This window comes from Chiroxiphia lanceolata, chromosome 10 (genome assembly GCF_009829145.1).
Source record: "Chiroxiphia lanceolata isolate bChiLan1 chromosome 10, bChiLan1.pri, whole genome shotgun sequence".
NCBI classification, from domain to species: domain Eukaryota; kingdom Metazoa; phylum Chordata; class Aves; order Passeriformes; family Pipridae; genus Chiroxiphia; species Chiroxiphia lanceolata.
In genome coordinates, this window is record NC_045646.1 from 4,330,222 (window position 1) to 4,348,726 (window position 18,505).

The following is an 18,505-nucleotide window of genomic DNA, read 5'->3' on the forward strand; positions in this document are numbered from 1 at the left end:
CGGCGGCGGCGTCACCGGGACATGGCGGCCTGAAGGCAGCGCTCCCTCCTCCCTCCCTCCCTCCGCAGGTGCGCGGGGGCCACCGCGGCCGAGCCGGGCTGGGAGAGCAGCGCCGGGAAGACAGCGGGGAACGCGGGGCCGGGGAGGGCGCTGCGGGCTCCGACCCGTCCGGCCGCGGGGCTGCGGGTCCCGCGCCTCGTTCGCTCTCTCGGCGGCCCCAAAGCCCGGCCCGGTGACCGCCCGGTGCCGGTGCCCGGGTCGGTCCGAGCTGCGGGGCTCTGAGCTCGGGCGCTTCCCCGGGCCCGGTGTGACACGGCGGGACTGCTCAGCGGCTGGGACCGGCGGAGCACAAAACCTCTGCCCGCCCCCTGTCCTAAAACCGGCGGCTCCCCGAGTCCGGGAGGATCCTCCATCCCACTGCCACTCAAACTGCCCTCGGTGATCACGGACACTGACTCTTTTGTAATCATTAACTCTGCTGAGGGCAAAACAAAGTGACAGCTTGCACGTAAATAATTTTTTTATTATTATTTTTGTGCTTTCACAGGTCAGAACAGAGCGGCTGCAGCGCGTTCCCAAAATGCAGTATTCCCATCACTGTGAGCACCTGCTGGAGAGGCTGAACAAGCAGCGAGAGGCCGGATTCCTCTGCGACTGCACCGTGGTCATCGGGGAGTTCCAGTTCAAAGCGCACAGGAACGTGCTCGCCTCCTTCAGCGAGTACTTCGGGGCCTTCTACAGAGACGCGTCCGACAATAATGTTGTCCTGGATCAGACTCAAGTGAAAGCTGATGGCTTCCAAAAGCTCCTGGAATTTATTTATACGGGAAACTTAAACCTCGACAGGTAATTCATGCTGTTAAAGGAGAGAAGGGAGTAGGGAAATAAACTTTGTGGTAAGGCAGAACTGGATTCTTTGTATTAAGTTCTGGAGGAACAGTGGATGTGATGCATATTAGCAACTTGAATTTCGTCTGTTTGCATGTTTTAAAATACTACATGACCCAGGAGTGCCAAAACAAAGGTGTGTTGTGTGATATTTTTGAACCCAGTGCTCATATGGTACAAGATGCTGAAACAGTTGTATTCATGTACAGAGAGTAATTGTGCAGGTTACTTATTGTTCAACTGCATTTACTGTGTAATAGAGTGTTAGAATTATGTTGTTTACCATTGATCTCTCTTTAAAGTGCTGTAAATCCATAAATTTGGTGGTACCCATTGATGGTACATGTTGCCACCTTTTCCGGATCAATTTTTTCTAAACCATCAAGGCCTGTGTTGTAGGAACTGCAAAATAGAATGTAGTGGTTTAAATGAGGACTTCCTTGGTGTTAGTGGTGTCTATGTGCAGCTGATACAGAATTAAGACTCTTTGCAGATTGTTTTATAAAACAAGATTAATACCTGCCTCACAGAATTGCTGAGGTGAATTTGCTGCTGGTGAATTACCTGACACTTTTACCAGAAGGATTATGGGGTGGTAATTTATGCATTTTATTCTCCAGTGTTTTATCTCTTTCTGCTGTGATTTCTGAGCTTTTTGGTCCAATAAGCATCACCACCTTACAAATTGACTTTTAAAATTCTACAAAGGCATGTAATGGAAATAAAAATCCTCAGTTCGAGGGTGTGCAGACCCCACTAGACAATGACTTCAGCTCAGGAGGAATAGACATTCTAGAGCCCTGTGTTGCTGCAGCACTGAGAGATCAGACCTTGCTGTGTGGTCTCAAAGTTATATTTTCTGACACTGTAACTTTTCCGTAGCTCTGTGTCCCTGCATGATACAGTCGGTGCAGAACAAATGTTTTCTTTGTCCGGAGTGTTTCACCCAAGCCTTGTTTCCTTGCAGCTGGAATGTTAAAGAGATTCACCAGGCTGCTGACTATCTCAAAGTGGAAGAAGTGGTCACTAAATGCAAGATCAAGATGGAGGACTTTGCTTTTATTGCTAATCCCTCTTCCACAGAGACATCCAGTATCACTGGGAACGTCGAAATGAATCAGCAGACTTGCCTTCTGACTCTCAGAGATTACAATAATCGGGAGAAAGCAGATGCTGCTGCTGCTGCTGCTGCTGCAGAGCTGGTTCAACCCCTGGCAAAGAAAGCAGCTTTGGAAAAGAAATCGCCTCAACCCAAAAAGCGGAAGAAGAATTTCAGCCCCCCCAAAAGCACAGAGAATAAATCCCTCCCGTATCAGAACGATGTGATCGAGAACACATCCATCGAGATGTTTTTAGATGCAAACAAACTGGCCACCCAGATAACAGAGCAGGCTGCCCAGGGCAGTGATAACTCCGAGTTGCAGCTGGCAGCCGTGGGGGAGAGCGAGACGCTGGCAGCGCAGGATGTGCTGGCCCAGACCATGGCAGCCAAACAGAAACGGGGGAAACCTCAGCAGAGCTGTGCCCTGAAGGAGCACTGCATGTCCAACATAGCCAGTGACAAGGGCTCTTACCAGCTGGAGAGCTCAGGAGAGGAGCTGGACCAGAAGTACTCCAAAGCCAAGCCAGTGTGCAACACGTGTGGGAAAGTGTTCTCGGAGGCGAGCAGCCTCCGTCGGCACATGAGGATACACAAGGGGGTGAAGCCCTACGTGTGTCACCTGTGTGGGAAGGCATTCACCCAGTGCAATCAGCTGAAAACACATGTAAGAACTCACACAGGTAAGACTTTGGCCTCGTGGGCTGTGGAGACCTGAAATCACACACAGCCTCTGAACGCAGGACTAGAAAGATCTTTGCATTCTGACTCCTTCCTCCTGAAATTTTGTTTGTTGGGATAGTACTGATATCCTGGTAGCAGGAAATGTTTCAGCATTTTTCAGTACAAAATCATAGTTTCTACTTTTAGTAGCTAGAGAGGACTTTATAAGTCTGAGCATCTTGATTTCTGGAGAGACTCAGAAGAGCTGGCTTTAGCTCTGTAGAGTGATGGAGTGCCAAAAGCTACCGTCAGTAGAGCATGAAAATCTTGCTGTACTTGATACCAGAATTCCTCTTGCTTTTTTTTAAGCTTTAAAACATAATACATGTTTGAGAACAAAAGTGGGGAAAAAATGCAATCTTGTTACAAATAACTTGTCCCTTAGGGTCTTCAAAAACAGGTAGGGAAGTTTGCTGAATTACTACAGCATCTGGGATTTCCTTTAGTAAAAATACAGCAGGAATGTGCGATGTTGCATTCAGTAACATTACCAGGAGTTTGCGTCATATCAAGCATCAAAGAGAAATCAGTTAGAAACACTTAAGCATTTTAAAACAACATGTCTGACTTAAAAAGATGATGAACAACAAGTTACTGGAGCCTGACTGTGAGCAGAATTCAGGGATGGTGCTGGTAGGAATGTCATCTGTACTTTGTACTTCTGAGGGTATTGTCCTGGGAATTTCTGCATGAGTGGGTAGGGAATTCCATGGTGTTGGTTGCTACGTGGCACATTAGATGTCTAATACTTTTACTTTTGAAGATTTTATGTACACAATATACTTGTGAATTGTTGAGTTTGTGGTTTGGTTGTGCACTGCCACAGAATGGCAGAGAAAGGCATTTTTTTCTGTCATCTGGGCCTGCAGAGTTGCACGAGCCCTTGCAGGAGACTGTTCAGCACTAAGAGAACATGACTAGTCAGAGAAGTACCTGCAGCATTCTGCAGCAGACACTAACAAGAAATTAGTGAGCATTAGACTGTACATTGAAGACTTTCTATGAAAGAGATTTGTTACTGTTGGACAGGCAAGAGAAAACAGATGATTTACTGGTTCATCTTGAGTATTTTGAATGATGAATAGACTTAACCAGCAAAAAGTCTGAAAACGTGGTAGCAGCATTCTTAAAATAATGTGGAGAAAGTGGCACTATTAAAAACATTATTACCTTTTTTTTCCCCACAAACATAACGTGTTACAAAATAGTCTCGTTATCCGCTGTGAAGTATTAGAACAGACACCTGAGCTCTGCTCGGGTCATGGATTGCAAAGCTTTCTTAGGTAAATACAGAGAGCACAAGGGTGTTCCTTTTCACCAGGGGAGAAGCCATACAAGTGTGAACTGTGTGACAAGGGCTTTGCTCAGAAGTGCCAGCTGGTGTTCCACAGCCGGATGCATCACGGAGAGGAGAAACCCTACAAATGTGACGTCTGCAACCTGCAGTTTGCAACCTCGAGCAACCTGAAGATTCACGCCAGGTGGGCACGAGGGAGATCCTGCAAATGCTTGTCCTTGGGTCTGTTTAAATAGAATCCTTTACTCCAGTGTGAGCACATTCACATAATTTTGGCATTTCTCCCTCTTTTCTCATGGGACTTCTCTCACAGTGCCTAACAGAATAGTTCCATGGATGTACTTGCTCATTAGGGAGGAGATTTGTGCTGTATGAATGTTGCGGCCTGTGCACTGGTATCCCTGTGGCAGGGGCACAGGGTTTGTTTTAAACTGCTTGCAGCACCAGAGAGTTCCGTGGTGGGAAGTGACAGAGCAGTTCTTGCTGCTGTCTGTGTGTGGCTTTCAGCATTTTTGGCAGAAGCAGGAATGGTATTCCCTTGTTGGGAATTGTCATCTTGTCTTTCACTAAAATGCAAAGCATGCTGAGTTCCCATGGTGCATGTTACACATGCAGGGCCTGTATTTCAGTCCAGCTGCCGTGGAAATCACGGATGTGCTGATCCCAGATGGAACAGGCCATGAGTTTCACTCCACAAGAACTGCAGGCTCAGTTGTTACATCTCTGCTGTATCCCAGACCATTAGCAGAAGGAGCTTTGGGGATGACGCACTAACTGAGGCAGGTTCTTCTGCAGTGGGTGCTGCTTCCCTTCCCTCCTGGAGGTGACTGGGGTGTTGTTTTTCAGGAAGCACAGCGGGGAGAAGCCGTACGTGTGTGACCGGTGCGGGCAGCGCTTTGCCCAGGCCAGCACCCTCACCTACCACGTCCGGCGCCACACCGGGGAGAAGCCCTACGTGTGTGACAGCTGTGGGAAAGCCTTTGCTGTCTCCAGCTCCCTCATCACCCATTCCCGGAAACACACAGGTAAGGGGGGACAGAATCCCAGAGCTGGAAGGGACCTGCAAGGGACGGAGCACAAACAGGCCTGGCCAGGGAGGGCTGGATCCTGCAGAAGGGCTGGAGATGGGTAATGACACAGAATTTACCTCTGGAATTGTCATCTAGTTCCTTTCTCATGTTTTTTTCCCTCTGATTCCAGTTTAGGGAGCTCTTTCTCCCACTGGACGTTTCCTCCATTTCAGTTTGATTTGTTCTCTGTGTGTATTCTGGTTTATGTATTGAAATAACAGAGTCCTTGTGTTTCCTTTAGGAGAGAAGCCATATATCTGTGGCATTTGTGAAAAGAGTTTTATTTCCTCTGGAGAGCTCAATAAACATTTTCGGTCCCATACAGGTCAGTTTTCGGACAAGCTGCTTCCTGCACTATAAATTATATTCTACCCTTTTGCCTTTAAAATGCACTGTATTGGGCTGTACCTGAAAGTAGCAGATTTTCTTAATTTGTGCATCTCTGGGCTAACATAATGTAAAGAAAAAAGTCATTCATTTTTTTTTAATTGCCTTTTTCAGAGTAGTATCTTTGCACCAGCATAGGTGTTGATGTATGATCAAGGCTTTACTTTAAATTTTTAAGGTCTTCTTGCTTTATTTTAAACTGTTATTCTGGAAATAGTTTTATTCTGAATACAGACACACAGACAAACTAAAGAGTTACAAAGTTGTGTTTTAAAATACAACATTGAAATCCGTTATCCTGCATCTCTAACTGTATTTTCTTTCAATGTCAAGATTGTTCTAACTACCAAACCAATATTTTTCAGGTGAAAGACCATTTATCTGTGAAATGTGTGGAAATTCTTACACAGATATAAAAAATCTAAAGAAGCACAAAACGAAAGTTCATGCAGGTGAGTTCTTTGTGCAAAGAAAGATTAAGGAACTATATCAGCTCTTTTGCCTCCAGTGCTGAATAAATCTTTTTGCTCATGCAGGCCTAAAATTAGAAAATAAAAGATTTTTGGATAATAGCTCTCTTTTAGAGCCAAAAGCATCTGCTTTAGAGATGTTCAGGTATCCAGCCTTGTTTAGGAGTGCCTCTGTACACCTCGTCTGTCCATCCTTGTGTATTGGCCATAAATCCCTGCCTCTGTCATATGGAAAGAGGAATAATAGGTATCTGTGCCCATCTGGATTGGGAGGGAGAGAATGAGAAAGCAAGAGCCATGTGCAGAGACAGATTTGAATTTAGGAAGGCCCCAGTGCAGCAGGAAGCCGGGGGTGAGGGGAGAGCAGCATTAAGTGTGGAGGGGGCCCGGCAGAGCCCGAGGGTGTGAGCTGGGAGAGCTGCCAAGGCAGGCCAGCTCTCATGGAGAGACAGAAGGCAGACAGAAGTGCCCCAGCACTGAAAGAACAGGCTTTGGAGCATGATTTGAAAGAGGAAGGGTCAGATATCCAGTGTGGTTTAATCAGAGAGCCATCCAAGAGCTGTGTCAGGCTGCGTTCAAACAGGAAGGCAGCGAGGAGCCCATTAACAGAGATTTCAATTAGGAATAGAAAGTCATTTCTCAGGTGACTGGATAAAATCTATAATGTGTCTGGCTGGAATGGAGTTAACAAATATTTTCTTCCGAAGAAGTTTATGGATAAATGATACATTGTACATTGCTACCTTAGTTAAAAAAGGATGCTTGGCTGTGGCTCTGGTTCCGAGATTTTCTGGGGTGGAAAATCTCAAAGAAACTTTCATAACTACATTTTTTAAAGGTCCTTCGTTCACTGTGATGTTAAGGATTTGTTATCTCCTGTACCATGCCAAGTAGAGATCAGGTTGGAATGCATCATCCTTCTGGTTGTCACACTACAAGCAGCAGCAGATGTGACTCCCAGTGCCTACACTGTATTTACAGCTTGCTCTGGCTTTCCAGCAGATGGAAGCCACTGGTATCCCAGCTGTCCAGGCAGCCTAGGACACACCAAGTGTTGGCTTTGACAGTCAGTTGAGAAGGAATTTGCAGAATTTGCGCAGGAACTTTTAAACAGATCTTTTTTTTTTTGTCTTTTCCTCAGGACCCGAAACTCCCCCCGATTCTAATGCACTTGATAATTCTTTCAATGAACAAGAATCCATTCAGAGTCAGAAAAGTCCTTTGTCGGAGTCCATAGATGTGAAACCCTCTGAGATGTCTTTAGCACTTCCTCTTCCCATTGGGACTGAAGACCACCAGATGCTGCTTCCCGTGACAGGGAGCCAGTCCCCTTCATCAGAAACATTGCTGAGATCTGCTGTGACTGGATACTCAGAACCTCAGTTCATTTTCTTGCAGCAGTTGTACTGACAGAGCAGTAGTTTGGTAGCGAACCTGCAAACGTTTGGTAAGATGCACATGATCAAACAAGCAGTCACGCTCTTTGAATTGGACTTATTCTTTGTTTTCCCTTTGTGTAAAGACACCTGTAAGGCATCTCCATCGTGCAGTGCTGAATTGTGCTAATCTACAATCAGATTTCTATTTGCAGTTAACACTGATTTCTAGGAGACGATTCCTTTCCAGCAACACCTGCCTTAAGAATTCTCTGTTATGTATGTTAATGTGTTTTGGAGATCTCCTCCCATGTTTCTGCTGATTTGATGTGTCACAATGTCACTTGAGAACAGATATTTTAAGCCATATTTGATAGTTTAAGAATATTAACCCAGAGGTGCAAGGGAAAGTCATAATTTGGCTGTATTCATAAGCCTGCACTCCCAAGGTGCTGGAATGGTCCATGGGGAAGGTCGGTCAGGGCTCTGCTGAGGTGCTTGCAAAGATTTGCTGCTGGCTGCCAGAAGTGCCATCTGCAGGTGAAGCCTGACCAGAGGGTAAAAAAGGTTTGAGTGTATTTTCCTGACAAGACAAGTAAGGGAAGGTTAATTTCTTTCTGTAGTGTGGCAAGTCAGAGGGTCCTAATGGCATAGAAACTAATGGGTCTTCTTTCCAACAAGTTGCCTTTGTTTGTTTGTTTAAGTCAATCCAGCATTGTCATATCTTGTCCCAGATTTATTGTTCACATCCCTAAACTGCCCCGGGTTTGGCACAAACAGCAACAAAAGGAGAGCTGGAACATGCAGGTTGTAGATGAGACAAAAAGATGCAGTGACTTAATTTGTGAGGTGTCAATGAGAGCTTCATAGTCCTTTTTTTACTGTAGTGCTGCTTCTTGTGCTAGACAGGAGGTCCAGAAGAGGAAATAAATCCTGCCCTTCACTGTGAAAATAGTAAGTGAACACTACATGAGGGGGTATTAAAGACTAATACAGCAGAGCAGATGGATATTCTTCCAGGGGAGATTTTGTTAGAGTGTGACTGATTTAATTGAATTTTTTGTGTATTGCTTTAACTCTCATGTCACTTGTCCACAGTAAATGCACAAAACTGGTACCTAGCAAGGCCCATACAAAGATATGTTTTATTCCTAGCAACAGACATAGTTAAAAAGCAACATTTTTAGTGTCTTGGTAGGGTCATAAAAGACTAGGTGACCGTAGGAGTACTCTCCTACTCTGTTTTGCCAGTTTGTGCCATTAGCAATGTAAGCATTATCTAAGTAATCATCAAATAGTAATGAAACAGTGATCATACTGTACCAACAATGCATTTAGAGCTGTACTTTGTTGGTTATTTACTTGGTGCTAGCATTTATTTCCACTGATGCCTTGTGTCCAGACACTGATAAATAGAAAAGCATAGGAGATACCTCTTAACTGATCCTGTTCTACATGGAGTAATAATTAATCTGCACCTTAATTAAACAGACTCATGAAAAATTTCTTGTAGGGTTTCATTTAAATATTCTGCGAGTGATCCCTTGACTCCTGACCATGACTATAGATTTATTTTTTTTCTTCCTACATGTTTGTACTTGTAAAGTAATAGACCTTTTGCTTTGTGTTGATCATCTTAGTATATGCCACGTTTAAAACCTGCTGCTTGATCATATTTTATGCTTTAATATATGGTAAATTTGCTGATAAAGTCTGCCATGGACAGCAGGAGTACAGCCATGTTCAATGGGAACATCCTTAATTCAGGAATCTCTCACTCTGTCCACTGGAGCTGATCATTGATGGACCTGCCTGACCTTTAATTTCTTTATCTCCCTGTCCTACAACATTTATGAACAGCTGATGTTCATAACACTAGCAGAAGACAAAGGATGAAGTTCTCTGGTATTTTTTTCCTGTTTCTTTGGCATTTCCCCTTTTCCTCCCCTTTTTTCTTTTTTAGCTGCTGTTGCTGTAGCCCCTGAAGGATTCCTTAGCCTTGCCATTTAAGACTGAAGAACCCCAAAGATCGGGATCTTTAGTGTGTTTATCTTGTCCTAAGCTTCCTCTTTACTTTCTCTCTCTCTGAAAACAGAGCAGAAATCTTGGGACAGACATAGGCTTAGTCATGAATACTGAGAAAGAAAACACCCTACAACTGATAACTTCCATATCTAAATAGGTTTGGAAGACAAACTAACGATATGCTGCTGTTCCCTGAGGAAAAGTAGCTGAAGATAAACATGTCCAGGATAAATGACCATGAGAGAGAACTAGCTCTGGAAAGAAACCTAAAAAATAATTACATTCCTACGTAGAAAATGCATTCCATAACAATGTTTGTTTGGACTGGTTTTATATTTCTAAAATTATAGCTTGTTACTGTATTCTTAGATTTCAGACTTTTTTAAAAAATACAGTGCTTAGATTTATACAGGATTTGTTTAGATACTTATAACAGTAACACTTGCTTTATTAGTCATTTAGTTTTCTTTATAGACAAGAAGATAATCATTATTTTTTACAAGACAACAATTTTAACCTTTCTTAATAGAATACACAGGCTTGTAGTTTTGTCTTGGAGCAATAATTTAGTGACCTGCACTCTCGAGTCCCCATCTGAGAATCTTGATTTTTAGCCTCATTTTTCATGAAGATATCTCAGCTGCTGAGGTATGATCTCTACAAACTGTATTCATTTACTAGAATATAGATTTTAAGTATATATATATAAAAATATATTTGTAGATGTGTTCAGGCTGTAGGTCTGGACTGTACCTTTTGCCAATAGATGCATGGAAATCAGCTGCCCATCTGAAGTCCTAGGCTTAGGGATTCTGGGTTCATTTGGGAGGTACAAGGCTCATAACAGTATTGGTCATTTCTGTAAGGGATTAATATGGGAAAGCATGGAATCTTTGTAGGCAGACGTCTCCTTGCAAAAGGAAAGAAGGAATTCTAATAACTCTGTTAACAGTCATTTGGAGACAAGGACACGAGCTGTCTGTTGTTTCAGTCAGTTTTGCCTGAACAGCTTCTCTGCATCTAGAAATCTCTGAATTGGCTGCTTGGAAATATTTAGGTGAGAATAGCTCCTCGTATGACATTTACTTCCAAATTTGTGCCCATAAGTGGGCACAAAGCATGACAACCTTTCTGATATCATTTGTTAAAGAGCAATTTTCAAGTACAGACAAGTCCCACATGAAGGATTTCAGGGCTGTGATCCCGAAGAGGCTCAATAAGCCTTGCAGAATTAAGTTCAGATAAGGACTAATAACTGATTTTTTTGGTTAAATTATTTTTAAAGTATGTCATGTATATACAATTTTTTCCTCTGTTATTTGTATATACCTCAACTCTCAATTTTATAATCCCCTGGGAAGGGAGGGGGTTGTACATATTTAGCCTGAAGTGTTTTATGTTAGACTTTAATAAACTTGTTTTGTAATTTTCCCTCACCTTGTGTCTCCTGTTTATGACTGCACCAATAGCAAGAGGGAAACAGTCAGACATCACCCCCCTCACAGCACCCTGGAACAAGGACCACGGGGGCCCTTGGAGCACAGGGTGGGCTTTAGGGGACCTGTGCTGTACTACTGCCCAGCTGGATCAGTCATTTTCCTTCCCTTTGAAACTGGGGCAAAGATTCTGTCTTTCAGAAAAGTAGAGCAAGTTCTGAAAGCTGGAAGGATGGTTTTCAGAGCAGGACTATGCTTGCTTTAGCTACTAAAATAACTTAGAACATGGCAAAAGATTCTAGCCTGTGTAAATTCTCTCATTCCAAAGAACACAAGATAAATTCTTACAAGATGTCAAGGTTTGGTTTTCAGAGAAAGAAAAGCAATAGCAGTCTCTGGCATAGTTTTCTTTAAGCAATACAGGGTTAGGCACAAATACTTATTTTAGTTTTTAGGAAGCTGTTTATACAGAATTCAGTAGGAATTACTCTGCAACCTTTACTTACAAGAGAATATAAAAGTAAACTGTAACACATGAGCTGGTTTTATGGGTATTGTCAATAATGCAGAGTGCTCTTCTAGGCTGAGCATGTTGCTGTTAAACAAGGGGTCAGATAGAGTGCAAATATTTCAAACACATACACCAGCACTTTTGAAAGTAGATGCCATTTATCCTGACACATTTTGTGTATGATATTGTTGCCATCTTAACCACACCACTAAAAATAAAATACTGCTCTTGGAAGAGTTGGTTCCCCACTACCAGGGCAGATTAATGAATGTCATTCATACGAGTAAATTAAAGATTAATTTGGGCAGTGAAACTAGTCTGAATTTCATATACCAGACAACGGAAAGAAAGATACGTGGAAAAAAATACCTTAATCTGAGTCTTTTAGTGGTCCTTCTGACAAGAAATTCTGTCACCAGTGTCTCAGTAATGAGAGGGCTCTCTGTAGACTATCAGAGTGTAACCTGCTATGTCCCAGAGCAGCAACACTGGGGAAAAATACCAATCCAGGCTTATCTAATTGTTTAAAAACTTAGAAATGTTCACAGCTTGCAGATTCTTCTCAAACAACCACGTCCAGTGTATCCTCAACTTTTGTTCTCGTTGCTCCGTCCTTCCTGTTTAACAATAGTTAAAATATAAGCTCCCCTCTAAAACAGGGTGTTCACAGTGTGTGACACACGGACTTTGTGCTTAACACGGGGGCTGCAGGTCAGGAGAGTCCTGTGCAGGTGTGTAGGACAAACATACCTGCTCTGGGCTTACCTCTAAGGCCTCTTGTGATATCAGGTGCTTTTTGGAGCAACAGAGCCTGACTCATTTGTGTGGGGGGGTGGAGGCAAGGGACAATGAGAAAAAAAAGCAATCAAACGGCAAAAAACCTCCACATACACACAGAGCAGCTCTCACAACTGCCTTGGTCATTTCAGCTGGGGAAGGGGTGTCAGTGCATCTCCCACTGTGATAATACAGAGTCAGAACAGCAGCAGTTGCATTGCTGGTTCTCAGCTGTTATTGGTAAAATTACTTCCTTACCTTTTTCTCTTCATACTTGGATCTCATAGATATGAGAGCAGGATAATCCATGACTCTGTTTGGTGGCTTTTTCTATTTAGGAGCATAAATGGAGTCACTTCTGCAGGGATGAGCAGAGTGGATGGAAAAAGGTAACAAGCTGAGTGATTCCCAAACTTCTACAAAGTCTGCATCCAAATCTTTAAACAATGTTTAACTGCCATTAAATGCAACTCATGTGCAGGAGTTGCCACAGGGCTATAATGATAGAAAAGTTTTTAGACAGTTTTCAAGAGATAGGAAGAAATAATGGCACCAGGGTTGGTTGTGGTTCCTACTTGTAGTGCAAGAAACAAGTACAGGCTGCAAGTTAATCAAAATTCCATGTATATCCCAGTAAACTGCATTCACTAGCTTTGAAGATCCACCATGATTGTGGCTTAATGCTTAAGTTCACTTACCTTGGTTTAAAAATGTCCCTAAGTGTCAGCTTTTGTCAGTGTGCTCTGCCTGGGTGTAAACTTTTTCATAGTAATAGACTCTCCATAGACTGGGCATTATTTAGCACTGAATTTGAAGGTCATTTGTTCAATATTTTATCATTTTGCCATTTCAAGCAGTTTTAGATTTCTTTTAGACTTAAACCTGAAGAAACAACATGAAGCAAATCTGACACTGATATTTATTTTACTAGAAACCAGACAGGCAAAGCTCAGACCTGTGGAGTGCACTGAGCTGCTGCCTCACTCACAGATACTCTGAAACAGCTACAAGTCCCAGGCTGGCATTGGCAGCACTGTCTGCCACGACCCTGTGCCGTGGGGCCCAGTAGTATTCCCTCTGGAGGCCGTGGGACAGCTCTGCCAGCTGAGCTTGCCCGTCCACCTCGTACGGGGCCACGTCTGTGCAGTTGGGATTCAGGCGACCCATCTGAATTAACTCTGAAAATGACTGAAAAATGAAAACAGGAATATGACAGATAAAATTTCTTTTTGACTGCAGTGAAGGCTCTAGAAGATAACACACGGTAAGTACTCAATCACTTCAGTATGCTGATCTCCACTGTCTCAATCCAGCACCACCAGGTTATAATTAATTTTTAAAAAACCAGTAAATCAGGTATCTTGTTCACTGATTGCTGTAGTCTACCCAGCGACGGTAAAAACAAATTGGAACAAATGAACAAAACCCAACCCTCTCAGAGGAGTTCAGAAACAAACACTTACCATACAAGCATCTTCATCAAATGTGTTCCCCCAGATGTATATATAAGAAAGTATCATGTTTGCTTTGATTGCATTTGAAAGAGCTGTAAGTCCTTTGCCACTTATACTGCAGCTTACTACTGACAACCTGACAGACAGAGAAAAACAGTTACACAGTGTGCATGCCAGACCATGGAACTCACATCTCTTAGTTAAAAATAAGAGTTTAACTATGATTTATGCTTATTCTATATGTTATTATTATATAATATATCTTGAACTTCTATATTTGTCATTAATAATACAATTCTTTATTGTATCAAGGCCAGTCCTACTATAATATCCTTTTCAGGTTGCCAAAGGCAGTTGGACTCTGATTTGCTTTATTTCTCCAGGCTCATGCAGCCAAGGTTGTTCACTCTTGAGTTCCCCGGTGTCAGTGACTTGCTCCATGGTGGCCAGGTCTCATCTCTAGTCTGCTTTGAAGCCCAAGCCTTGGCATTTATCCAGGCTAAGCTTTGATCTTTGTGGAGTGGCAGTTATTTTTATGTTAGAGAACCTGGAAGGCTTTCAGAGGCACCTCAGAGCCGCCACCTCCTCAGTCTGCTACTTAAAACTAATGGCTCCAGGTAACACCTTTGATCAGCTTTTACATCCTGCCCGAGAGGGTTTAACGCAGCTGCAAAAGACGCCCTGGTGGAGAGATTACAGCTCTTCTGGGTTCACCCGGAAGCAAACTTAAATAGAGGATTTTCCTAAGTGTTGAAGATCAGAATCAACAAATATAGTGCCTTATCCCTGTGTGGAATCTGATTATCTCAGAATTCTGAAGGCCTGCAGCTCTTGTTTTCGTTTGTGCCCCACAGGGACCTGCTCTTTAAAGATGCAGAAAGAAGTGACAGATCTAATTGCCTTCCCCCCACACACCTCTTAGAGCGACTGGAAAAGCTGTGGGAGATCTGAGCAGACCTGAGGCTCACCCCCAGCACCCCAGGATGTCCCACAGGTCTTGGGGCATCTCACCTGGCAGCTTAGTAAAGAAATCCCACCCAGTCTCTCACTCGCAGGTTTCTTTCCCCAAGAAGGAAAAATAGACCAAAACATTTGGAACTTCCTGACTTTCCTATTTTGATCAACATCAAAGCACACAGCTTTGATGCCAGTTCTGCCACTGCCAAGTCCAGGTTCCCTACACCTGCAGTCCCTGGGGAAACTGTGCAGATACTAACGCCTGCAGAGTCCTGTTGTGCAAAGACAAGGCTTCACTCAGGTACGTGGCTCCAACATCTTCTATTCTGTTTGCATTCAAATTCAGGATTACCAGGCTTTGGTTCCGTTTTAGCAGCTCTCCCAAAAATTTTACACCATCAGAAGTTATTTTGTTACTGAAAGAGAGATGCACATATTTTAAAAAAAAATAGATGCTAAGAAAATTAATTTCTGTTAGTCATGGATATGTCACTTAATGACTCTTACCAGCTGAGGTCAAGGTATCTCAGGCTGGAGTTTTCATACAGGGCCTCACACAGTCGCTCTACACCAAAGTTTTTCATTTCATGCTTGCTCAAGTGCAGCTCCACGAGAGAAGAGTTGATCTTCAACATCTTAGCTATATGGACTGTGGTCTCTTCCTACAAACACACACTCAGTTTTACCAAGCTGAACTTTAGGATAAGGCATGGTCTTGCTTCAGTACAAGTGAGATACATAACTAACATCAAGATTTGGTCAACGGTAGTGTTCTATTTTGTATATTGTATAAAAACAGCCATGAAACATCATCTTGTGATAAGGCTGAAGACGAAAAAAAAAAGAGAAAATACTAGAAATATATTTGCAGATTTACAGCACTATCTAGATCCCTGCAAATATCAGAAGCATCAACATTTAGTCATTATGTCTGATCAGTTTTCCTTCCAGTCATTGCTGTTAAAAACCTGAATGTTTGAGTCAGTCTTTGCTAACACTGAAAGTATTTTGTCATGATGCTAATCTATGCTTTCATAAGAGAAAGAATTGGTCAAAGTTTGGACTCAATGATCCTGCTGTTTTTTTCCAACATTAATGATCCTGTGGTTTTATGAAAAGGAAACAGGACTGCTGTGGGAAAAAATATGTCCTGTCACTGTAAGACAAAGAAAGTTTGTTCTCAAGTTGGCATGTTTAGTTAACAAAATAACAGTGAGTACTGTGAGTCAAAAATAAGGGAACAACCCAGAGGCCTCAGAAAATAATAGAGTTGAAGGTGGAAACAGTGGCAATAGTCTCTGACATATCCAGACCAGGTCTTTACTGGCCTCTGTTTTCAATAGTAGTAGTTTAAATTGACTTCTAAAGCTGTCTTAGTAGAAAAGAAACAACTGAAATCTGTTTAAACTGTTAAATTCACCTTAGGGAACTGAGGAAGATCTGGCCTTCGTGCAATCAGGAAAACACTGTTCCTATCACTGACACCTGGGAACTTCTGCCAGGCAGGTGAATCCACCACAGCCCTCACTCTACAGCCATGAGCTGAGCAGCACCAGCCACACACAGTGAAACAGCCAAAGCCCCCAGCCCAGGGAAGGTGGGGGGTTGCTGCAGTGTGTCTTTCTTCTTTAGACTCAGGTAAACAGCAGCCCTTTGTGCTTCCCCTCATTTCCTGCTAAACAGCATTTCTCCCTCAGTTTGCTGAGCAATGCAGGAAACTCCATGCTGGAACAGCAGAAGGAATACTTTGTTCTCCAATACCAACCCCCCTCCATCAGCCCATTATTTAACAAATGTACCAAGAAAGAGATTTTTTAAAATTTAACTTTCTAGTTAAACAGGGGCAGGTGGTGACTGCACAGAAAGAGAAAGAATATTTCTGCAACCATTTGCTTCAGTTTGCAAGAAATTCCAGAGAGCTGTGTAGTTCAGATGTCCATAAATACATCAGCACTGACTTGGCTTATGCTCCTCTCTGAGCTGACACCACAGTCACTCACATACCTCTTGGCTGTACAGTAAGGGACGATTTAGGTTTATTGCTCTGAGGGATTTGTTCTGAGTCAGGGCTGTGGCTATTGCTATCAGACACTTCAGGCCCTGGAAATGAAAACAAATAAACTCTTTAGAGAAACCTATTTAATGTATAGATCAAGCTGCCAAATTACCATGACTATTATTTCTGCCTCCCTGTCCTCTAGAGTACAATAGTCAACTGCTTAGAGACACCTAACAGATTTTCTGACAATATCAATGCCAACTGCCTAGGGAAGAGTAGAGTGGAATGAGACTAAATAGTACAAATGACTTGGCAACTCAGAAAATAAAAAGCAAGAATAATGGATCTCAAGATCCATTTAATTTGTCCATTTAATTGATCCTGTATTTTAGTTTTCCTGATTTATAAAACAAGATCAGCTTATGTGTGTTCCCCTAACATTCATCCACTAGGTAAATTCAAATTTAGTATCAATCATGTGGTACAGAGAAATGAGACTCTAGAATATGGGTCAATTCGGATTTTTTTTTATTTCCTTCTGGTTTGCTCACTAATTTTTACTTATGCTACTTTCCAATTAGGCTGGTCCACACCCAAAACCACTTAATTTTAAACCAACTCTCAATCAACTCCCTACCAAGAACACACATACTAAGCTTTTGAATAAATCCTACACTGGCTATACTTTTCTTGTTCATGTATTCATAAGACCTTCACAATTCCTGAGGGGTTATTCACCTCTGTAGTCTAGGAGCAAATTCTGAATTTCCAGGAAAAAAATTACAGGTTTTTAAAAGTGATCCACAGGCCACTCCAACCCTCCTGAGTCTCCCTGTGCACTGTGTAAGAAGTCTCAGTGCCTGGCTCTAGGAGGGAGCAGGTCATCCAAGATCAAATTTGGTGCTTTTCTACTCAATTTAGCACTGCTGTTCTTTTGTCCTTTATGGATTGAGCTCTGAGAGGAGCAACAGAGCCATGGGATGGGTGACTTGCAGGTGCTATAGCACTGCACACTTCAGAAGGAAAAGATTCTCCAGGGAATAAAAAGTCCATTCTTCAACATGAATTACACAGGATTGGAATAACAGAAATGAGCAGCAGAAACAAACCTCAGAGGATGTGAGACAAGCACTTATATCCCCAGGGACACAATGGCTCTAAAATATCATCAGTTCTGACTTCCCAGGTGCTTTGTGCAACGTGCCTTTCCAAGCACACATTGCTGTATTATATATTGTGTCACCTCTGGCTGTCACAAAATGTAAAATCAATGACAACAGATGGCATTCCCCCCTAATTAAGCTCTGCAGGACCCATGTAATACCCTTGAAAGACTTATGTCATTGCTGATAATTTTACTGGGTAACTCACCAGATCACAGTCTCCAAGATCCAACTTCTGCAAGGTTGAGTTACTTTGCAGCATTGAAGCAAAGAACATCCCACCTTGGTTTCCTATTTTGTTTCCAGTCATTCTCATGTGCACAAGACTTCTATTCCTCTAGATAAAATTAAAAAAAAAAAATAAAATCTATTCCTTTAAAACAGCCTGAAAAACAACACTATCCTTTTTTGTGTGTGAATCCTGCTTGTTGTCACACAGAGACAAAACAACCTTTGAGAAGAATTGTGTCAAAGTGACAACATAGATAACTAAGTGATAACTTACCCTGTTGGCTCGGGGACATCAAAGACATGAGAGTCTGCAAGCAAAATTCCAGTATTTGAAAACTTTTGTTTCTCCCAAGTCCACAAATTTCACATGAAAATAATCCAGGCAAATATTTCTGCCTAAATTGGCATCTGAGATGCAAAGTATATCAAACTAATTTAAACTTGCTAGGCATTGTACAAGCCCAGTGTTGTACAAATCTCCTGCACAGCCTCAGTGTTTTGGAGGCTTGTCAAATTTAGTTGAAATCAGTTCAAGGGTTCAAAGACTGTGAAGGAGGAGGAAAGAGCTCACGTGAGTCTCCTTCACAAAACAACAAATCTTACACACAAGCCTCATTTCCTTGGGAAACCACATCAAAAATA

General features: G+C 42.5%; 2 protein-coding genes across 8 annotated transcripts in view; one reads left to right on the top strand and one right to left on the bottom strand.

The window, feature by feature from the left end:
• Positions 1 to 10,771, top strand: MYNN (myoneurin). Of its 2 annotated transcripts, none has more exons than XM_032697627.1 (8): positions 1 to 68; positions 548 to 846; positions 1,856 to 2,670; positions 4,032 to 4,191; positions 4,854 to 5,032; positions 5,319 to 5,402; positions 5,830 to 5,916; positions 7,076 to 10,771. In XM_032697627.1, the coding sequence occupies exons 2-8, from the start codon at positions 581 to 583 to the stop codon at positions 7,342 to 7,344; spliced, it is 1,860 nt and encodes a 619-aa protein (XP_032553518.1). In that variant the 5' UTR covers positions 1 to 68; positions 548 to 580; the 3' UTR covers positions 7,345 to 10,771. The 2 variants fall into 2 exon arrangements, with proteins under 2 accessions (XP_032553518.1, XP_032553519.1); XM_032697628.1 differs by lacking the exon at positions 1 to 68 and adding an exon at positions 332 to 462.
• Positions 573 to 18,505, bottom strand: part of LRRC34 (leucine rich repeat containing 34) — a 21,670-nt gene continuing 3,737 nt past the window's right edge. Inside the window, exons 6-12 of one of the 6 annotated variants that reach the window (XR_004358778.1) lie at positions 17,841 to 17,969; positions 16,475 to 16,570; positions 14,978 to 15,132; positions 14,731 to 14,886; positions 13,523 to 13,649; positions 12,318 to 12,417; positions 573 to 808 (exon numbers count right to left, since the gene is read on the bottom strand). Coding sequence is in view for 3 of the 6 variants with exons in the window: in XM_032697630.1 (XP_032553521.1) it covers positions 13,044 to 13,247; positions 13,523 to 13,649; positions 14,731 to 14,886; positions 14,978 to 15,132; positions 16,475 to 16,570; positions 17,841 to 17,969 (867 nt within the window). In the remaining 3 variants the exon portion in view is untranslated. Of the gene's footprint in view, positions 809 to 11,657; positions 11,900 to 12,317; positions 12,418 to 12,811; positions 13,248 to 13,522; positions 13,650 to 14,730; positions 14,887 to 14,977; positions 15,133 to 16,474; positions 16,571 to 17,840; positions 17,970 to 18,505 lie in introns of those variants that run through there. The other 5 variants (XR_004358779.1, XR_004358777.1, XM_032697630.1 and 2 more) reach the window with 5 other exon arrangements.

Coding starts and splice junctions, on each gene's coding strand:
- MYNN (XM_032697627.1), top strand. CDS start 581: ATGCAGTATTCCCATCACTGTGAGCACCTGCTGGAGAGGCTGAACAAG. Junction 4,192..4,853: donor AACCTGAAGATTCACGCCAG/GTGGGCACGAGG, acceptor GTTGTTTTTCAG/GAAGCACAGCGGGGAGAAGC. Junction 5,403..5,829: donor ACATTTTCGGTCCCATACAG/GTCAGTTTTCGG, acceptor AATATTTTTCAG/GTGAAAGACCATTTATCTGT.